The sequence below is a fragment of the Xenopus laevis genome, chromosome 2L (assembly GCF_017654675.1).
Source record: "Xenopus laevis strain J_2021 chromosome 2L, Xenopus_laevis_v10.1, whole genome shotgun sequence".
NCBI lineage: Eukaryota > Metazoa > Chordata > Amphibia > Anura > Pipidae > Xenopus > Xenopus laevis.
Genome location: NC_054373.1, coordinates 77300761 through 77320591, shown reverse-complemented (window position 1 = coordinate 77320591; position 19831 = coordinate 77300761). Strand labels below are relative to the sequence as shown.

Here is a 19831-nt window from a genome sequence, read left to right as displayed (position 1 = left end):
AACAGCTCATGATCTAAAGCATACCACATCTCTATAAAACATGGCGGAGGCAGTGTGATGACTTGGGAGCGTTCATGGCTGCCCGCGGCATTGGGACACTAGTGTTTATCGATGATGTGACACAGGACAGAAGCAGCCAAATGAATTGTGAGCTTTTTAGAGACATACTGTTCAACAATACTGCTCAAATCCAGCTAAATGCAGTCAAATTGATTGGGAGGCATTTCATAATACAGATGGACAATGACCCAAAACACACAGCCAAAGCATGCAGGAGTTTATTAAAGCAAAGAAGTGGAATATTCTTGAATGGGCAAGTCAGTCACCTGATCTGAACCCAATTGAGCATGCATTTCACTTGTTGAAGACTAAACTTCGGACAGAAAGACCCAGAATCTGGTGATGTCCATGAGTTCAAGACTTCAGGCTGTCATAGCCAACAAAGGGTGTTCAACCAAGTATTAGAAATGAACATTTTATTTTCAGTTTTTTAATTTGTCCTTCCTCACATTTTTATGCAATCTTTTGTTCAACACACTGAATTAAAGCTGAAAGTCTACAGTTCAACTGCATCTGAGTTTTCATTTAAAATTCATTGTGGTAATGTACAGAACCAAAATTAGGAAAAAGTTGTCTCTGTCCAAAGATTTATGGGCCTAACTGTATGTTTGATTTGGACAGATTAGCTATGATCCAAGCTGACAGACATGCCTAGACAGTCGGTCAGTATTGTAAAAATTGGCTAAACTGGCTAATTATGGGTAGCTTGACCTACTGGTTTATATTAATACAGGCTCCTCCGATTACAGGTATGGTACTTTTATCCGCATTGCTTGGACCTTGGGTTTTCCAGATAAGGGGTTTTCCATCATTTGGAGCACCATGGCTTAAGTATGCTAACTTGATAACTTTAATACAGAGTAAAGGGAAATAATTTAAAGAAGAACTTCATGCTTTCCAGAGAAGAGATTTCATACCTGTAATATGGAAAGTCCAATTTAACAATGTATTTTTCTATAACTAAAACAAAAGGTACCTCATTGGCTACATATCATGTTTACTGGGCTTATATTGAAAATAATTACATGTTTCACCATTGCTGATTTGGCTACATTTGATATTCATTACAAATTATTTTCTGCTGTGTATGCCATCTATGTTACATTTGTTAACTTAAAATGATTAACTCTGATGGGGCAGATTTATCAGATTCCAAGAAACTTGCTATTTTTTTCTCACTTAACTTTGCAGATGTATCTAAAATATTGTCCTTCTGATCTTGCGTGTTCAGTATTTCACCCAGTTCTTCTCAAGTTGTGTAGCATTTCCATAGACTTTTATTATGGGTTTCTTACCCCACTTGAGAATTCTGCAGTTTAAAGTCCATTTATAGAATTATTTCACAAAAGAAATGCTGATGTGCAACTTTGGACAGAATGGTTCTTATCACCTCTAAGCTCTCAATTGGTTTTGTTTTTCCATCATTTGTTATAAATACTTGCTGATAGTAAATTGTTACTATTACAGATGTCCGGCTTTTACTCAACAATGACAACCTGCTCAGGGAAGGAGCAGCGCAGTAAGTTGCTTTATTTTTTTATTAGTGTTTTTTTTTTTTTTAACATACTTCATTTTGTTGGTTAAACATAAAATTATATTATTTGGAATATGCCCAACACATACTAATCCAGGTTTTTAGAGTAAATAAGCATTAGTAATGCCACATTCAGCATGTTATATATTTACATGGCCCACATATCTAAAATGGCTGAATTATATAATCCTTTTTTTTGTTTATATGTTACTGTTGTGTTACACAGTTAAATAGTTAATTTTGGGGAAAAAAACAAAATTCCATCAAGTTCAACCCATTAAAATCACTCCAATGCATATTTATACACATACCTATACTTTTAAATGCTACATAACTTGGTGGTACTTTATAAAATATGTACTTGCACTAATGATGGGTGAATTTCTCCAAAAATTCGCAAAACACATTGAGTGTATTTTTGTGCAGCTTTTGCCAAGCTTTTTTCTACTATACATTAGAACAGTGATTCCAGTGGCTCGTGAGCCACTGTTGGATGTTGCTCTCAGTGACCTCTAAGCAGGTGCTTATTTGTGAATTCCTGGTTTGGAGACAAGTTTTGGTTTCATAAAAACCAGGTGTACTGCCAAACAGAGCCCCCTGTAGGCTGCCTTTTAACATAGGGGCTACTAAATGACAGCACTTATTTTCCACCACCCAGGAACATTTTACATGATTGTGTTGCTCTTCAACTCTCTTTACATTTGAATGTAGCTCACAGGTTAAAAAAAAAAAAAGATTGGCAATCCGACATATTCAAATACCAATTCGGCAACCTTTCCCCCTCCTTAACTAATTTGGCAGTGGAAGAAACCCTGTGTGTTGTCACTCCTTTTTCTTAGCAAATGCAGCCCAAATATACAAGTTTTGCAGTGGTTTCAAAAGTTCTCCACTATTTTTCCACCAGAGGGCATCTTTGAGTTTGCAGATTGTGTTACATCATCTGAGCAGTGATGGCTTCTCTTCCCTTTGAATAATATGCTATTCTGATATCTAAAGAAACATGATGTACACTAAACCCAGGTTATAATCAGGGTTTTATTGTCCCTTCAGCTTTTTGTAAGATGCAAAAATTACTCATGAAATTATTTCTCAGGCCAAAATGGGCTTTTTTTTATTGGTTATGTATCAAGCTAATGTGCAGTTACTTTTTTGTGTCCCAATAGTGCCTTTGCCCAATATAACATGGATCAGTTTACACCTGCTAAGATTGAAGGCTATGATGACCAGGTGAGTATATTGACTTTATTGTTCTGAGTTTGATAATGTTTGTATACACTTGTGGCATGCACTGTGCAGCCCTTCTGATCCTGTTGTTAGAGTAGCATAAAGATTCTCATTTCCCTATCAGATGATGGTCTGCTTCAGCTTGAGAGAAACTAAGCCATAATGTTGGGACTGCCTATCTGGTATTCCAGTCAGTCCTTTCTAGGCTTTGTAAAAAATAAAAAAAAATAATGGAATAAAGTGCTTTGTTTGTGACGAATAGGTTAAAGGTGGTGGACAGACTGCATGCGTGGCCCCATTTTTATTGTTCCAGTTTGCAGGCAGTTCGGATGGCTCATCTGCCAATGCACCATGCGCTGGCTGGTGGTTCACTGAAGCAACCAGTATCCATAGTATATGATTATCAGTCTGGATCAGCAGGCTGTCAAACACACAAAATGGTCTGAAATGGATTTCATCTTTTTGTGTATGTCCAGCTTAACATGTAGCAGCACTGAACTTAACAGTTGGCACTCAAAAAGTTGAGATCATGGATAGAATTAATACACAGGGTTGATTATGCCAGGATTGACTGTTCTACATGTCTGTAAATGAATACACTGTTTTATAATATGCATGATTGTGGTGTTTAATCCTGTCCATACCATTTGCTTTTTATACTTCATTTGTGTTCAGTGTCTGCCTTTGCACTTTTCCACAGAATTTTAAAGATATGCCGCTAAATGTTTCTTGCACAGTTAAATCAGACATTAAGTTAAGGAGTTATGTGAAACAAGCTACAGCTGCTTAAGTAAACTACATATTGCATATGCAGTTTTCTATATCCATAAGTACAAAATATTTAGCCACAGTCATATTACATGAGACTTATATCTTGTCCAGGACATGACAAATAAAGAAACAAAGAGAATTCCATTAAACAGCGAATATTTTCTTTACATCCAACACAGTATCTATTAGTGATAAGTGTAACTGGATTTGCTAGCTAACCTTAAATGCATTGGAATACTCATCCAGGGGCTTCTGTAGTTCACCTGAGCAGTAGGAATGTTTTGTAGGGCCATTGTGATTGGATAATGTTTTTATAATGCTGTGGGAATTCCCTCCCACTTATTTGAAATGGTGCACTCAGATGGGTGGAAAAAGTTTTCAGGAATAGTAAGCATGTCCAATTGCTTTAGACTTTGAATTAATTCTAGATATTGTATAACATGACTTAGATGAATAAAGGCCTTCACGGGCATCCAACACAGTTTTGTTTTTGACTTTTACTGTATGCATTTTAAACAAAAAGTGGATAGAGGTTAAGTGAGGGATCTTTGTGACATAGTATTCACAATTTAATTTTCATTCATAGGTCCTTATAACAGAGCATGGAGATCTTGGCAATAGCAGATTTCTGGATCCACGGAATCGAATTACCTTTAAGTTTGATCACTTAAGGAAAGAAGCTAGTGATCCTCATCCTGACGACAGTGATGTGGCTTTAAAATCCTGGAGAGATGCTTGTGACTTGGCCTTGCGGGCATATGTGAAAGAACACTATCCGAATGGTGTCTGCACTGTTAAGTGATTTATATTACTTGCGTGATAAATGCTAATAAATATTGTTGCTGAAGTATTTCACGTACATGGTTATAATGTCTATATGTATAAAGTAATTTTATTACACTGATAAATATTTTTATTGTGAGCATAAGGAGAAGTACATTTTTATGACTTTTGTTTAAGGGTGTAAGTTAAAGTATATGGTCTTACTCTTTTATATTGATATATCAATAAGCAGTGAAATCATGGACTAAATGTTGTTTATCATCTTTAGGTTTATGGAAAGACAATAGATGGACAGCAAACAATAGTATCTTGTATTGAAAGCCACCAGTTTCAGCCTAAGAACTTTTGGTAAGTCTGTGCTGCTCTTAGGACAGCCTTCTGAAATGACATTTGTATTTTGCTGGATTACCTGTACCTGATCTGTTTTCTTATTTATATTTTCTTATTAATTTTAATTTAAAATAACTATTTTTACAGAAATGTAATATAATATTCCTCTGCAGCCTGTTAGCCAGAAAGCTCCAGAAAATAGCAACTTCATACATGTCCTATTTAACCAGATAATTTGCAAGATTTTTACTGATTAGATTTTTCTCTTTAGCAATATAGTACCATGTGTTTAATGACAACGAATCTAGCATAAATACAATATTTAAAGGGTTCTTTATTAGAGTGGTGCTCCAAATTACAGAAAGACCCCTTATCTGGTTAACCCCTGGTCACAAGCATTCCAGATTCCATACCCATAGTTGCAGAAAACAATTTTACATTTACAAGTGTTTTTATTATTCACACATTGACCAGGTTACTCAGTATCCAGCACCTGATATTAGGGCAATGTATCCACATTCCTGTGTAGTCATATTGTGCAGTTACAGGACAGATCAGCCAGACTGAAGTACAGGATGTTATACCTCTGGTCAGTCCATGACAGAGGTTTAATTGGTCACATTGATTATTTTAGGCAGCGACATAAACACCAAAGCCTAAATAAGTAAATTGCACAAATAATTGCATCTCTCAGCAGCTTAAGGGGTTTGGGGAGCAATAGTAAAAAAAAGAAAAAAAATGTTTAACTTATGTTTTGAGATGCAGCATGATCACCTGAAGATGTATTCTTTTAATCTATGGCATATCTGTCAAACTGTTTTAATTATAAAAAAAATCCTGTTTATGGAATACTGCTTCCTGCTGTTAAAGGAAAACATTTTATACACTGTATTTCATAGGAGCACAAAGAAATCCCTTTAGTTTCACTAAAGCATTACTTGCAGAAATTATTGGTGGCATTGCTTTAAAAATTACTATATTAGCATTTCCTTAATTAATCTCTGGTAATGCCATTGCTGGTAGGGTTGGAAACTGTAAAGCTATGCTCAGAGGCCTAATTGATACTGAGAAACCTGTGTGCATAATCATTTTGCAGACACTAGGCAATAATGTTGAATAGAATTAGATGACTTAATACATTAAAAATCAGTGATCCCTAATAACGTGCCATCTCTCCATATTTCAGGAATGGTCGCTGGAGGTCTGAATGGAAATTTACCATCTCGGGATCCACTGCTCAGTTGGTAGGAGTTCTCAAGATTCAGGTTGGTAAATACAATAATGTAAGAAACTGTACTTTTTATTCTCATGTAAGCCTTCTCAAATTGCAGTTCAGGTAAAAATGCATTCTTGTGCAGTGGACTAGGGAAACAACATTTATAGTAGCATGCACTGCCTGTATTGCTATTAGATCTCAATTCAAGAATGTTCTGTAAATATTTTAATTGAGCTGTAGCAGCCTCACAGTCAGTCTGCTTTCTGGTTGGTCCTTATTAGGGATGCACCGAATCCACTATTTGGGATTCGGCCAAATCCCCGAATCCTTGGTGAAAGATTCGGCCGAATACCGAACCGAATCCAAATCCTAATTTGCATATGCAAATTAGGGTCAGGAAAGAAAAAAGTGGAAAAAATTTCTTATTTTGTGACGTGATTTCCCTATCCGCCCATAATTTATATATGAAAATTCGGATTCAGTTTGGCCAGGCAGAAGGATTCGGCCGAATCCGCATCCTGCTGAAAAAGGCTGAATCCCAAACCAAATCCTGGATTCGGTGCATCCCTGGTCCTTATTCTGTTCTGATTACGTACAACAGTGCTGTCCAACTTCTATGGTACGGAGGCCTGGAATTTTTCTGTCAGTGTGGTGGAGGGCCAATAAAGGAAGCCAGTGTTGACCACTCCCTGTTTTTGATCACGCCCACTTTAAACCACACCCATGTTACCTCAAGAACTTTTAAGACCATATCAACATGATAATGGTGGCAGCACACTAAAAAAACCAAATGGTTGGTGCTCACTGCATTGATATCACTATTCATTCATATGTGAAAGCCACCAGGCTCACATCCCACAGGTTGCGTAGGGAAGGCAGATTGTGGCACACACAAAGAGCATAGGAACAATGTGGGCATTTACAGTCTGGGTCTGAGGTGTGAACAGTACAGGACTTTTAGGGTTGTGAACAATATAGATATTACAGGTATGAACAATGCAAGGGGAATTGCTGGTGGGAACAATGCAAGAATTTGAGGTGTAATGCAGGGGCCAGTTAATCTAAATACTGATACCTTTTAAATTTTACACAAGGTAATCAGTAACAGCAGGCAGATTTTCATGTATTCGATTGTATTGTCCAGCTGCCTGGATTCATTTAAACAGCATATTTATCAGAGATTGACACTCATACCTCTAAATATATGTTGTCACAAAAAGCATATATGAAATAACCTTTTGAATAGTATAAACAATTTCATTTATGACAATTTGTAGTAATCATGCTTTTCATTGCTATAGGTTCATTACTATGAGGATGGAAATGTTCAGTTAGTTAGCCACAAAGATGTGCAGGAATCCATAACAATCTCTGTGAGTATAAATCTTAGAAAAATTAAATATTCAAAAATTCATATATTGTACATATCTATTTGTTGGGGCAACTTTCATTTTACACAGTATCTATTGGTCTCTTATCAAAGATTACAAAAATTTTTTTTCGTCAGGGTACATTTCGGAGTGTAGTATTTTACTATATATATTAGTGTATATTTTAAAACAGCAAGGGTGCATAGTTTATGTTATGGCACATACAATTTCTGCACATTTTAAGAGCTCTGGTATTTTTCTTTTCTGGAGAGCTGGACTGAGCTTTATACATACTGTATCAGTTTTACACATCATTTTCCAAGCTCATGAGAATAAAATAATCATTACTAGCCTTTTAATTGGCTGACCTGCATATAATATAATATATTTAGAAGAAGAGTTTTATCTAATTTTTGTGGTGGTTTTAATATTTTATAGAACGGTTAATTCTAAGCAACTTTTCAACTGCTCTTCATTATTTCTTTTTTATAGTTTGCCACCTTCTTCTGGCTTTTTTCAGCAAATGCTCTGTAAGGCTACAAATATATTATTGTTGCTACTTTTTATTACTCCCCTTTCTATTCAGGCCCTCTCCTATTCATATTCCAGGCTTTTAGTCAAATCAATTCATGGTTACTATGTAATCTGTAATCTGGACCCTTGCACCTGCATGGCTGAAATTGAAAACTGGAGAGCTGCTGAATAAAAAGCTAAATAACTCAAAAACAGCAAATAACAAAAAAAAAAACAATTGCAAATTGTCTCAGAATATCACACGCTACATCATACTAAAAGTTAACTCAAAGGTGAACAACCCCTTTAATGATATGCAAAAACGTAGGTTATTTTCAAGGAAACTTACATAAGTTAAATAAATTACGTATGTGTAGGGGTCCAATTAATAGTCATTCTGCTGCTGAAAAGTTCATTCCGGAGACACTGGTGTAATTTAGTATATAGATCCAAATATAAACCGTTACTCTGTAATTGATATTAACAGTTCATATAAATAGTTTAAAATGCTTAATTAATTACTAATAAATCAGCCAGCTAATTAGGGGCAGTGCAATTCACCTTACCCTACAGGTTTTCTTGTCCCGAAGAAGGCTGAACACTAAGAAACAACAAGAATTAAAACCTTTTTGCAATCATTCTGTCAAAGGTGCCGTAGTATATACCAAACTTTACAAAACTGCAGGAAGAGACAAAAAGCAAAACATGACGTTACCTAGTTGTATTTGCACATAAAAAAAATAGCACCTAGTTCTGCTTTTTGCTTTTTCTTGCAGTTTCCTTGTTGCGGTTGATTAAGAATGTTCCTTTGTGCCTTAAAATGTATAACTCATGTACAACTCACATTTTTTTTTTAAATATTTGGATGTTAGCAATTGTGAGTTGTTGTTACTGCACATTTTCCTGGCATGTGGGCTGTTCCCAACTAGAGAGCAGAAGTTATCTGATTAACAGACCTGTCCTGAGTGGTGGAGAGCTGCCTTTCTGCTCCATTGTTTTAGGAGTTCAATGCATTACAGAAATTGGCAAATACTGCTTTTCATTGCAATTAAATCTACTAATACAATAAACCACTGAATGTATAATTTTATGTTGGAAGCAGGGGCGGAACTACCGGGGGAGCAGTAGGTGCGAGCGGGCCAGGGCCCGCACCCCCTCAGGGCCCCCCGGCAGTCCGCGCGCCGCGCATATCCCGGCCAGTTCCAGGTTTAGGGCTCTTACACACGGCTGTTCCGACGGAATAGACGCAAGTCATTATTTGAAATGGGGCTGTACTCACTCAGGCGCGTGTAGGCGCCGAACGCAGGTTCAGACGCAACATGCTGCATTTTTCCTGCGTTCGGCGCCTACACGCGCCTGAGTGAGTACAGCCCCATTTCAAATAATGACTTGCGTCTATTCCTGTGCTCCCCTGCGGCTGAACGCCAAAAAACGGAACGCAGGGGAGCGCAGGTCGGAACGGCCGTGTGTAAGAGCCCTTACGGAGGGGGGAGGGGGCCCGGCTGCGCGTCCTGCACCAGGGCCCGCCCCCCTCTAGTTCCGTTTCGGGTTGGAACTTGGCTGAGTTTACCTTTAAAAGAGTGATAGTTAAATAAATGGGTTGAGTTACTGTATTAATATTACAATATTTTTCATATATTTCCTGTCCTGTGTTGTGGCTTATGATATGGTGTTAACATGCCTTTTCTGCTGCAATTTTAGGGTGAAGCTCAAACCGCCAAGGAATTTGTAAAAATTATAGAGCAAGCAGAGAGTGACTACCAGGTGAGATGGAACAGGTTGACATCTGCTATGTCTGCTATTCACTCTGCTTTTCACTTTGTACAGGTATCGTAGAGCTTCACCAGGCGATTTTACTTCTGACAAACTCATTGGCCTGTGATAAAAATGCACAAATTCTGTGCAATTTGACTGTATCATTGATCCATTTATTAATCAGCCGTTATAAGTTGGAGGGAGCTCAAGTCCCTCTTTTATCTGTATCTGCTAGTGCCCCAACCACCCATGAAAAGGGATATTATCATATTATATCTTTGATTTTGGCACACTGAGACTTACATAGTTACATGGTTAAATAAGTTCAACCCCTCTAAATGAAAACCCAGCATCCATACACACACCCCTCCATACTTTCACATAAATTATATATGCCCATATCTATACTAACATTAGAGTTTATTATCACAATAGCCTTTGATATTATGGCTGTCCAAGAAATCATCCAAGCCCCTCTTAAAACCATTAACAGAATCAGCTATCACAACCTCATCCGGCAGTGCATTCCACAACCTCACTGTCCTGACTGTGAAGAACCACCTACGTTGCTTCAAATGAAAGTTCTTTTCTTCTAGTCTAAAGGGGTGGCCTCTGGTACGGTGATCCACTTTATGGGTAAAAAGGTCCCCTGCTATTTGTCTATAATGTCCTTTAATGTACATGTAAAGTGTAATCATGCCCCCTCGCAAGCTCTTTTTAAAGATCTTTTATAATTACTTATATTAGGCATAATTATGTTTTCATCCTTTGAGCTAATGCCCTTTTTTATGCAAGACAGAATTTGCTTTATTTGCTACAGTAGCTACAGAATGACACTGCCCAGAATTATACAACTTCTTATCTACAAAAAACCCAAGATCCTTTTCATTTAAGGAAACTCCCAACACACTGCCATTTAGTGTATAACTTGCATTTATGTTATTTTTGCCAAAGTGCATAACCTTGTATTTATCAACATTGAACCTCATTTTCCAGTTTGCTGCCCAGTTTTCCAACTTAGACAAATCACTCTGCAAAGTGGCAGCATCCTGCATGGAACCTATAGTTCTGCACAATTTAGTATCATCTGCAAAAATAGAAACAGTACTTTCAAATCCCACCTCCAGGTCATTAATAAACAAGTTGAAAAGCAATGGACCTAGTACAGAGCCCTGCGGTACTCCACTAACAACACTGGTCCAATTAGAAAATGTTCCATTTACCACCACTCTTTGTAGTCTATCTTTTAGCCAGTTCTAAAAATATGTTCCAGGCCAACATTCCTTAATTTAACCAGTAACCTGTGTGGCAATGTGGCAATGTATCAAATGCTTGAGCAAAGTCTAAGTAAATCACATCTACTGCAATGCCAGAATTGAGGTCCCTGCTTACCTTCTCATAAAAAGAAATTAAGTTAGTCTGGCAATATCTATTACGCATAAAACCATGCTGGCACAAACTCCTAGTATTGTTATTTGCTATGAAGTCCAGTATCTTATCCTTTATTATCCCTTCGAAAATCTTTCCTACAGCTGATGTCAGACTAACTGGCCTATAGTTTTGAGGCTGAGAACGGGATCCCTTTTTGAATAGAGGCACCACATTAGCAATTTGTCAGTCTCTCGGCACTATGCCAGACCTCAATGAATCCTGAAAAATTAAGTAAAGAGGTTTGGCAATCAGAGCTAAACTCGCTAAGCACCCTGGAATTAATACCATCTGGCCCCGGACCTTTGTTAATCTTAACATGTACTAGTCTCTTGAATTTCTTCATGTATGAACCATGCATCATTAGTTGTATTACTAGAATTGGGACTATTAATAAGGAAACTTTCATTAGCTGGTTCCTCAATTGTGTAGACAGATGAAAAATGAGTTCAGGATGTGAGCTGACCCCCCTCTGATACTAAAGGTCCCACCCCTTCCTGCTTCATTTTTTTCCTATTAACATATTTAAACAATAATTTTGGATTCTTTTTACTGCAATATCCTTTTTCATATCGATTTTAGTTTGCCTGATTTTTTTGCATGATTTATTGTCCTCCTTGTACCTTATAAATGATTCGGCTGTCCCAGCTAACTTGAAAGCCTTAAAAGCACATCTTTTCTTACCCACCTCAACACCAACGCTTCTATTGAACCAAAAAGGTTTTGCTTTGCAACGACGTTCCTTGCTTACAAGTGGAATATACTGACAAGTATATTTATTAAGCAGCATTTTAAAGACTTCCCATTTTTGTTCTGTGTTTAACCCTGTGAAAAGCATTTCCCACTTAATATGTTGCAGAGATGCCCTTATACTGTTAAAGTTTGCACGTCTGAAATTTAGTGTTTTAGTTACTCCCTTATAGAATTGCTTCTGCAACAGAATCTCAAAGGAGACCATGTTATGATCACTATTCCCTAAATGCTCACCCACACAAATGTTAGAGATGACTTCAGTATTATTAGTTATTACAAGGTCCAAAAGAGAGTTATTCCTAGTAGGTTCTTGAACGAGCTGGAATAAAAAGTTGTCATTCAGCATATTTACAAACCTACTAGCTTTTTCTTTTTTGGCAACCCCATTACCTTAGTCAATGTCTGGATAATAAAAGTCACCCATAGTAATAACTTGACGTAGTTGTGAAGCCGCTTCTATTTTTTTAAGAGTAGCCGGACTTCATACTCGTCACTTATACGAGGTGGTTTATAACATACACCAAGGATAATTTTCTTTGTCAACTTTTGTCCAGTCAAAATCTCTACCCAGAGGGATTCCACTACCTCACCAGTGCCAGCTATGGTTATTTCTTTAGTGCATGGCTTTAATTCAGGCTTTACATACAACACACACTCCTCCACCCTTTTTAATCCCTCTGTCCCTCCTAAAAAGGGTGTAAATTCACAGTCCAGTCACATGATTCATCCAACCAGGTCTCAGTGATACCAATTATATCATCATTTTTAGAGCATGCAATTCATTCTAGGTCTCCCATTTTACCTGACAAACTCTGTGCATTTGCCAGCATACAGAGGAGGTTATACTTTTACTTTTTAAATTTGCATTTCTTAGTGGAGAATTATATGTTAAATTAGTATTAATCTGTTTTCCTTGTAACAGAGGGACCTCCTTTGCTGGTAAAATGTATGCCCCTTCACTCCTCCCCCATGATCCCTTACTAATGCCCCGTCTACCCTAGCTTCCCCATAATTCTCTCAACCCCCCCTCCCCCTTGCCTATTTTAAACACTCCTCCAACCTCTTGGCCATTATTTCCCCTAGCACAGTGGACCCGCTTCCATTGAGGTGCAATCTGTCACGACTGTATAGGTTGTACCCCAAGGAAAAATCAGCCCAGTGCTCTAGGAACCCAAATCCTTCCTTTCTACACCAAGACACGCATTTATCTCCCTAAGCTCCCGCTGTCTTCCTAAACGTGCATGTGGCACGGATAAAATTTCTGAAAAAAATTACATTGGAAGGCCTTCCCTTAATCTTAGAGCCTATAATCCCTGAAATCACTCTTTGATGAACTAAAACATTTGGGTCATGCCCGGCCCCACCCAATAATTTGCCTACCCGATCAACCACATGCCAAACCCTGGCATCAGGAAGACAGCAAACTGTTCAGTTGTAGCGATCCGGACAACATATTACACTGTCAACTTTCCTAATAATTGAATCCCCTATAACCACAATCTGTTTAGGCCTGACTCTTCTCTTCTTCCCACCACTACTAGAGAAACTGGTCTCCCGGCTGTTAGAGAGATCAGCCCCATCTAGAATTGCCAATCCAGAGTTCACACATCCATTTTATTTATAAACACAGGGGAACATTTGTACCTATGCACTAACCCCCAGCAACCAATCAGTGGCTGTCTTTTTTCAGCAAGCTGCAGATTGAACAATGAAAGCAGACATTAGCTTGATTGTCATGGGTTGCAACACAGGTGCAAATTTTCCATTGCGCTGCAATGACTGCAGTGCAGTAGGGCTATAGAATGCTAGGTTAAAATCAGAATCTTCCCTTATAAATGTCAATCTTTTTGGAGGGTCTTTTCATATATAGTTTTGTAATGTGTATGCATCTCTGTTGTATGAGTTAATGTAAAGGAATAGATCAGGCATCTCACCCATTTAGCAATGACTAAATGAAAAGTATTTTGGGTATTGTACATGCTTGGTTATGTAAATGCTACATATATCACTAGCTTGCTTATATTGCATTTCTGACTTTCAGAAGTTTTCACTTATATGTAGATCCAAGTTGCAAATAAGCAGTTGTTGATGAACTACATAACTCAATCTGTGTTAAGAATGATGGAAGCTTTTGTTCAACAACTGCATGAAAGCCTCAGCTTGATGTTTTAAAGAGATTACATAGTGCAGGGTGATGGCATCATTGCTGACTTTTAGCCAATGTTTCTATGCTGTAATACCTCTTCTATTCCTTGCTGCAGACTGCCATAAGCGAGAACTATCAGACCATGTCAGACACAACTTTCAAAGCCTTACGCCGGCAGCTGCCAGTGACCCGCACCAAGATCGACTGGAATAAAATACTCAGCTACAAAATTGGCAAAGAGATGCAAAACGCTTGAGAACCTTTATGGAGCAATGGCAAAGTTTAGTGTGCAAAGCAAACTGAGAACTGTTTGGTCTTACAAATATACTATGTATACCCTTATGTGTAGGAGAGGCTCGTAACAAATGTTATTGTTGGCCCCCAACACAAATCAGTTTTTTTTCAAAGGAGACAAAATATAGTGGTTTGTAAAATGTGATATTTTGCTAGGGCCTGCAGTCGTATTTTCTAACTTGAAGTGCCGCAGAACAATCTTTTGAGTTTTTATATTATTTACCCTGGAATCTCCAATTGAATTACCTGTATTTGTCAGTCTGGCATATATCAAATTTGCCAATAGAACATATGAATTCTTGTACTTAAAATATGTACCTGCTATGGGTGCCAGTTTAACCACTTTTAAAGAAAGTAGCCCTATGGAATATCTCCCTTTCCTTCTATTAATTGACACATGTACCATTTGTGTTTCTCAGACAATTGTAATAGTTAAATTCAGCCAATGTATATTTTATTTTTTACAATACCGAAGGCACGTGAGCACTCACATTATACCAACTGATGCCACTCATTTTTTGACACATTATTTTTATGGCCTTATTACAAAGATATAATCTAATACTGTACTTCAGTATGTTCAGAAGAACATTTTAATGAACTGCTGGCTTTATATACTACTTCACATAAATATTCACTGGAAATAAGGTGGGATTTCCAGGTTTTGGATAGGATTGTAGAATGTAGTTTCCAGACTCCATCTACATTTCACTTTTGAATCCATACTTTATTTTTCCACCTGATTTTATAGGAACTTTCTAAAGTGGAACAGAAACATGTTCATTGTGAAATACAATCAGCAGGCATGATCAGATTCAAGGGAGAAATATCGTTGCCCATGAAATGCTTTTCAGACTTTTGTGTTGTTGCACTCTTGCAATTAAATTCCTTCAAACGATATTGCCGTTGAAAGGTATTCGTTTTTTTCCCCTTTTTGTTACTGTACCGCTTTTTTGCCATAGACGAAGCTGATCTCTGAAATGCAGTAATGTTTGAAAGCAGCACCCTGAATTTAATCAATTGAAAGAGTTGTAATATGCAATTTTTTTTTATGAAAGAGCATAACTCCCAGTTTTCAATGTACATAGGGAAATACCACCTTTAATGATTAGAATCTGTTACTTCATTACCCAACATTGGGGAACCTGTGTTTTGGTAACCCAACAGAGAAAACTTAAATTCTGTCTCCTTCTTGGCTTTTGTTTTATTAGTTTACGGTGAACATCTGCATTTTAGGATGCTCCTTTTTTTTTTTTTTAGTCTAGAGAGTGGCAAATGGTGGTTTGGGGTGGTAAGGGCTTGTGTATGTCAAAAGAAAATGACAGAAAAATGCAAATGTCTTCATCCTATAGCGCTTTAATGGGTTTGTGGCACCTTCAGTTTGTACCACAAGTATATGATCATTGGGAAAAATGTGTATAAATCCAAAATAAAAATATTTGCACCATAGTGAAAACGTTTATCTTCGAATTATTGTTCAGGTAAGCACAAGCAATGAACTTGTAAGTATATACTGGTAGAAAACCATTCTCATGTTTTGTCAGAAGGTGCAGCTGATTTACAAACTTCTTACAGAGCCTAATAAAGGAATTTCAAATGACTGTAGTTGTTTTTGAGGAAATAAAAAAGTATTCCTCACCCACTAAAAGGGGAGTTTGGACAAATCTATTTTAGGATCACTGAATGTATTTACAGTTGTGGCTCTGGGGGTTTGCAGTTCACAATGCCACAGCTAATTACAATGATTGGCAGAATGTTTAAGGATGTATGTCAGAACCACATGTGCCCCATTTCGCAGCCATAAAGAACATTCAAAATGCTCAGAAGTCAAGGCTCTAAACCACATTTCTAGATGTCCTAACACATGTACATCTTACAATAGATGTCTAAAGAGATATTATTGTATACTTAAGGATTGTAAAAATCAGATCATACTTAAAGGGATTGTTTTTAGTATGATGTAGAGCGTGATATCCTGAGGGGAAAAAAAATTGTTTTCATTTTTTATTATTTATGGTTTTTGAATTATTTCGCTTTTTATTCAGCAGCAATTTCTGGTTGCTAGGGTCCAAATTACCCTAGCAACTATGTATTCATTTGAATTGGCTGACTCCAAGTCTATTTCAAAGCTCCATGAATTTTTTCAAGGAAAGGGAACAAATTGCACAAAGGAACAAATAGTTTTTCATGGATTGGGCAAACCAGTTCAAAGACAATTACAACAATGAGAAAAGCAGGTAATAGCCAGGATTACGCCCAATGTCAACTGATTGAAACTACCACAGATTCACAGATGCAGCTGACGCTTGAGAAAAGTAGGGACAATGGTACCATCTAGGGCTGAGATATCAGTCATACAGGATTCTGTATAAACAGGATAATACAGGAATAAAATAAGTAAAAAAAAGACAGGTCAAGATACAAAAACATCTTAAAGGAATTGTTCAGTGTAAAAATAAAAACAAGTAAATAGGCTGTGCAAAATGAAAAATGTATCTAATATAGTTAGTTAGCCAAATATGTAATGTATAAAGCAGGGGTGCCCAAACTTTTTTGCAACGAGGGCCAGATTTGGTGAGGTGAAAATGTGTGGGGGCCGACCATTCAGCCCGACATTCTTTGAACCATTAACATTTAATTACAGGAATCGAGTAATCGTAGCAGTAATATTGGGACACATTAGTGAAATGATCTGCCACTTGGTCTATACTGCTGCCTGGGTGCTGAAGGTGTTAGCAATAGACACGTACTGGAACGTAGTGACGCCATACTTATTAAGTTTACTGTACTGGCACGTCATTACATCTATTGACACATTCAGCCCTAAAGAAGTATGCGAAAACAGCGCGTCTCTACGTGCCAGTATGTGTCTATTGCTAACACCTTCAGCACACAGGCAGCAGTATAGAGCAATTGCCAGATCATTTCACTAATGTGCCCAAATATTACTGCTATAGGCTACCTGGGGGGGCCTCATTATTATTATTAATTTCATGATGGAGGCTGAGGGCTGGTGTAAATTTGAAAAAGGGCCGCACTAGTGACTGGATGTCTAACAGAATAGCCAGAACTCTTCTTTCAGATGTTTGTTATTAAACAGCTAACCAGTAAATGCAACTTGGTGTTTATGGTTTAAAGAAGTAGCAAACTTAAAAACATTTATTACATTACACTGCAAAGTTGTTCCTTTTAAAGGGGACCCGTCACTCAAAAAAATATTCCAAATCCTTTTTTTTTTTTTATTTACATTAAACAAGCAAAATTAACTTTAATTACACTGTGGAAATTCCCTCCTTCGATCCAGTCTGGGATGTCCTAATTATAGCAAGTAGGTAGGAGCCATTTTGTGGACACTGTTATTAAGGCAAGCCTTGCATCATCTCAGAATCTTGTTTGTGCACCAGAACAGGGGACCTGATGTCCATCCCCATGCCCTGGCTACACAATTAAATGGATAAGAGAGAGGGGGAATGTGTGGAGTGCAGTGACATCTAGGAAGTGCTGAATGGAAAGTGAAAGTAATTGTCTGCCCCGACTCTATGCCTAAAGGTGGCCATAGACTCAAAGATCCGCTCGTTTGGCGACATCGCCAAACGAGCGGATCTTTCCCCGATATGCCACTAAACAGCATGGCTATATCGGGGGTAATTCGAACGTTCGGCCGTATGGCTGAACGATCGTATTACGATGCGCCAAGGGGCTCCGACTGGTCGGTCGGGTAAAAATCAAACCTTCCCGATCGATATCGTGGCCAGATATCGATCGGGAAGACCCGTCGGAAGCCCCCATACACAGGCAGATAAGCTGTCAAATCGGTCCAAACGACCGATATCGGCAGCTTTATCTGCCCGTGTATGGCCACCTTTAGGCATAGAGGAGGGGCAGACAATATTTGATTGACAGCTGAGATTTGTAAATGAATTTACAACAGCTATGAATGCTTTAATAACAAATAGAAATTGTATTTCATGTTTTTATGTCTGGATGACAGGTCCACTTTAAGTACAAGTGCAGCTTTGTTTTTAATTTTTAGCATGATCCTAGTGATCTTAGTCCAAACGGTAACTGCCCATGGGCAAATTTGCCCTGTGTTGATAAATGAGCCCCAGTGTCTGTTAACACAAATACAATGGAAATAGAGCACAGTTAGACTACAACTTCCTGATGTTTTTATGAAGGTATGCTGTTACTAAAATACACCACAAATGCTGCAGAACATTACCAGAAAAAGAACAAGCTAGTGTACCTACATCTAAAGGATAAAGGAAACATGTTTGAAGGCTGCCACATTCTGGACAAGGAGGAGATTGGTTCAAAAGAGGGGTCAAAGAAGCCAAATACTGTAAGTGGCTTGGATATTTTACCCAGGTGCATGACCTTATATTTATCTACATTGAGTCTCATCTGCTGCAAAGTTTTTCATCAGCAACAAGGTACATTACTTAAAATTCCCTCCCCTAAGTCATTAATGAACACGTTAAATAAAAGAGGCCCCAATTAAGAACCCTGTGTACCCTGTGAACCCTGTGTACCAGCACGGACACATAAAACCTGCATAAGTCTGCAGCTGCTCCACTCATCACCCCTCTGATCATCACTCTTTCCACTTCCCAATGAATTTCCCTGCACTACACAACAAGGGGAAGGGGATCACAGGGGGCAGCATAGACAAGCAGGTCAGGGGAAAAAGCAAAAGCTGTGACAGTCGGGCTGACAGGTGAGGAGCTAGGACCGGAACTCAGGGTAAGCAGGCAAAAAAGGTACTGCCTAGCGCACTGCACCCTAGGCTCGTGCCTCTTCTGCCTACCCCTAGTTTCAGCCCTGGTACCAATAAAACACACCATCTGTACCTGAATCCAGTTTCCTGTGCCCCCTGTAGATCTTTCTTCGAACAGGGTAAGGGCCCCAGGTTTCCACATCACAAACATCTGAAGGCTATTGTCGATACTCTGTAAGATCACAGCATACATGGATTTAAGGAATTGGATTAACCTCAATCATGCCAGTAAGATCATTACATAAATAGATTCAAGGAATTGCATTAACCCCCAGACATGCCAGTAATCATTTCTATTATTCCTGCTCATACATATAGCACTTCTGCCCAGGGTCTGTCTGCACTTTGCATCTTGTATTGGCTAACACATCTGCCAGAGGGCTTGATAAAGGGCTCTGTGAGGCCCGAAACACTGCCCTTTGTCTACTTGAATTGGAGCCAATAAATGCCACGAATATAAACACATTCATCTTGTGCCACAGTGCTTTGGATTTTGCAATTGCAGCTTAAGTAGACACAGGCAACTAACATAGGACATAGTAACATAGTAAGTTAGGTTGAAAAAAAGACACATGTCCATCAAGCTTAATCTTTTAAGTCTATATACCTGGCTAACTGTTAGTCCTTACCACTTACCAAAGGGCAGGTGGCAAGTACAAGGCTCCTATTGCAGCTTGAATCCCAACTGCTCTAAGATGCAGCCAGCTCTTAATACAAGAGGACCAAGGAGAGAGTTCTGGGCAGACAAGGGAACCATACTTTTGCAGCAGGTCAAGGGACAGGTCAGGTCAGCACCAATCAGGAAAAGCAGTACAATACGAGAGACGGATTCAAAAGAGTAGTCAGTACACAGGCAAAGGGTCAGGACAGGCAGCAG

General features: G+C 38.2%; 1 protein-coding gene across 2 annotated transcripts in view; it reads left to right on the top strand.

The window, feature by feature from the left end:
- The window catches only part of capza1.L (capping actin protein of muscle Z-line subunit alpha 1 L homeolog), a 29929-nt gene extending 14303 nt beyond the window's left edge, over window positions 1–15626 (top strand). Inside the window, exons 3-10 of one of the 2 annotated variants that reach the window (XM_018244922.2) lie at window positions 1528–1579; window positions 2758–2821; window positions 4176–4382; window positions 4641–4720; window positions 5889–5967; window positions 7220–7291; window positions 9503–9565; window positions 13999–15626. In XM_018244922.2, the coding sequence (XP_018100411.1) occupies window positions 1528–1579; window positions 2758–2821; window positions 4176–4382; window positions 4641–4720; window positions 5889–5967; window positions 7220–7291; window positions 9503–9565; window positions 13999–14139 (758 nt within the window). In that variant the 3' untranslated portion in view covers window positions 14140–15626. The remainder of the gene's footprint in view (window positions 1–1527; window positions 1580–2757; window positions 2822–4175; window positions 4383–4640; window positions 4721–5888; window positions 5968–7219; window positions 7292–9502; window positions 9566–13998) is intronic. The other variant, NM_001090035.1, reaches the window with a different exon arrangement.
- The last annotated feature ends 4205 nt before the right edge of the window (window positions 15627–19831 follow it).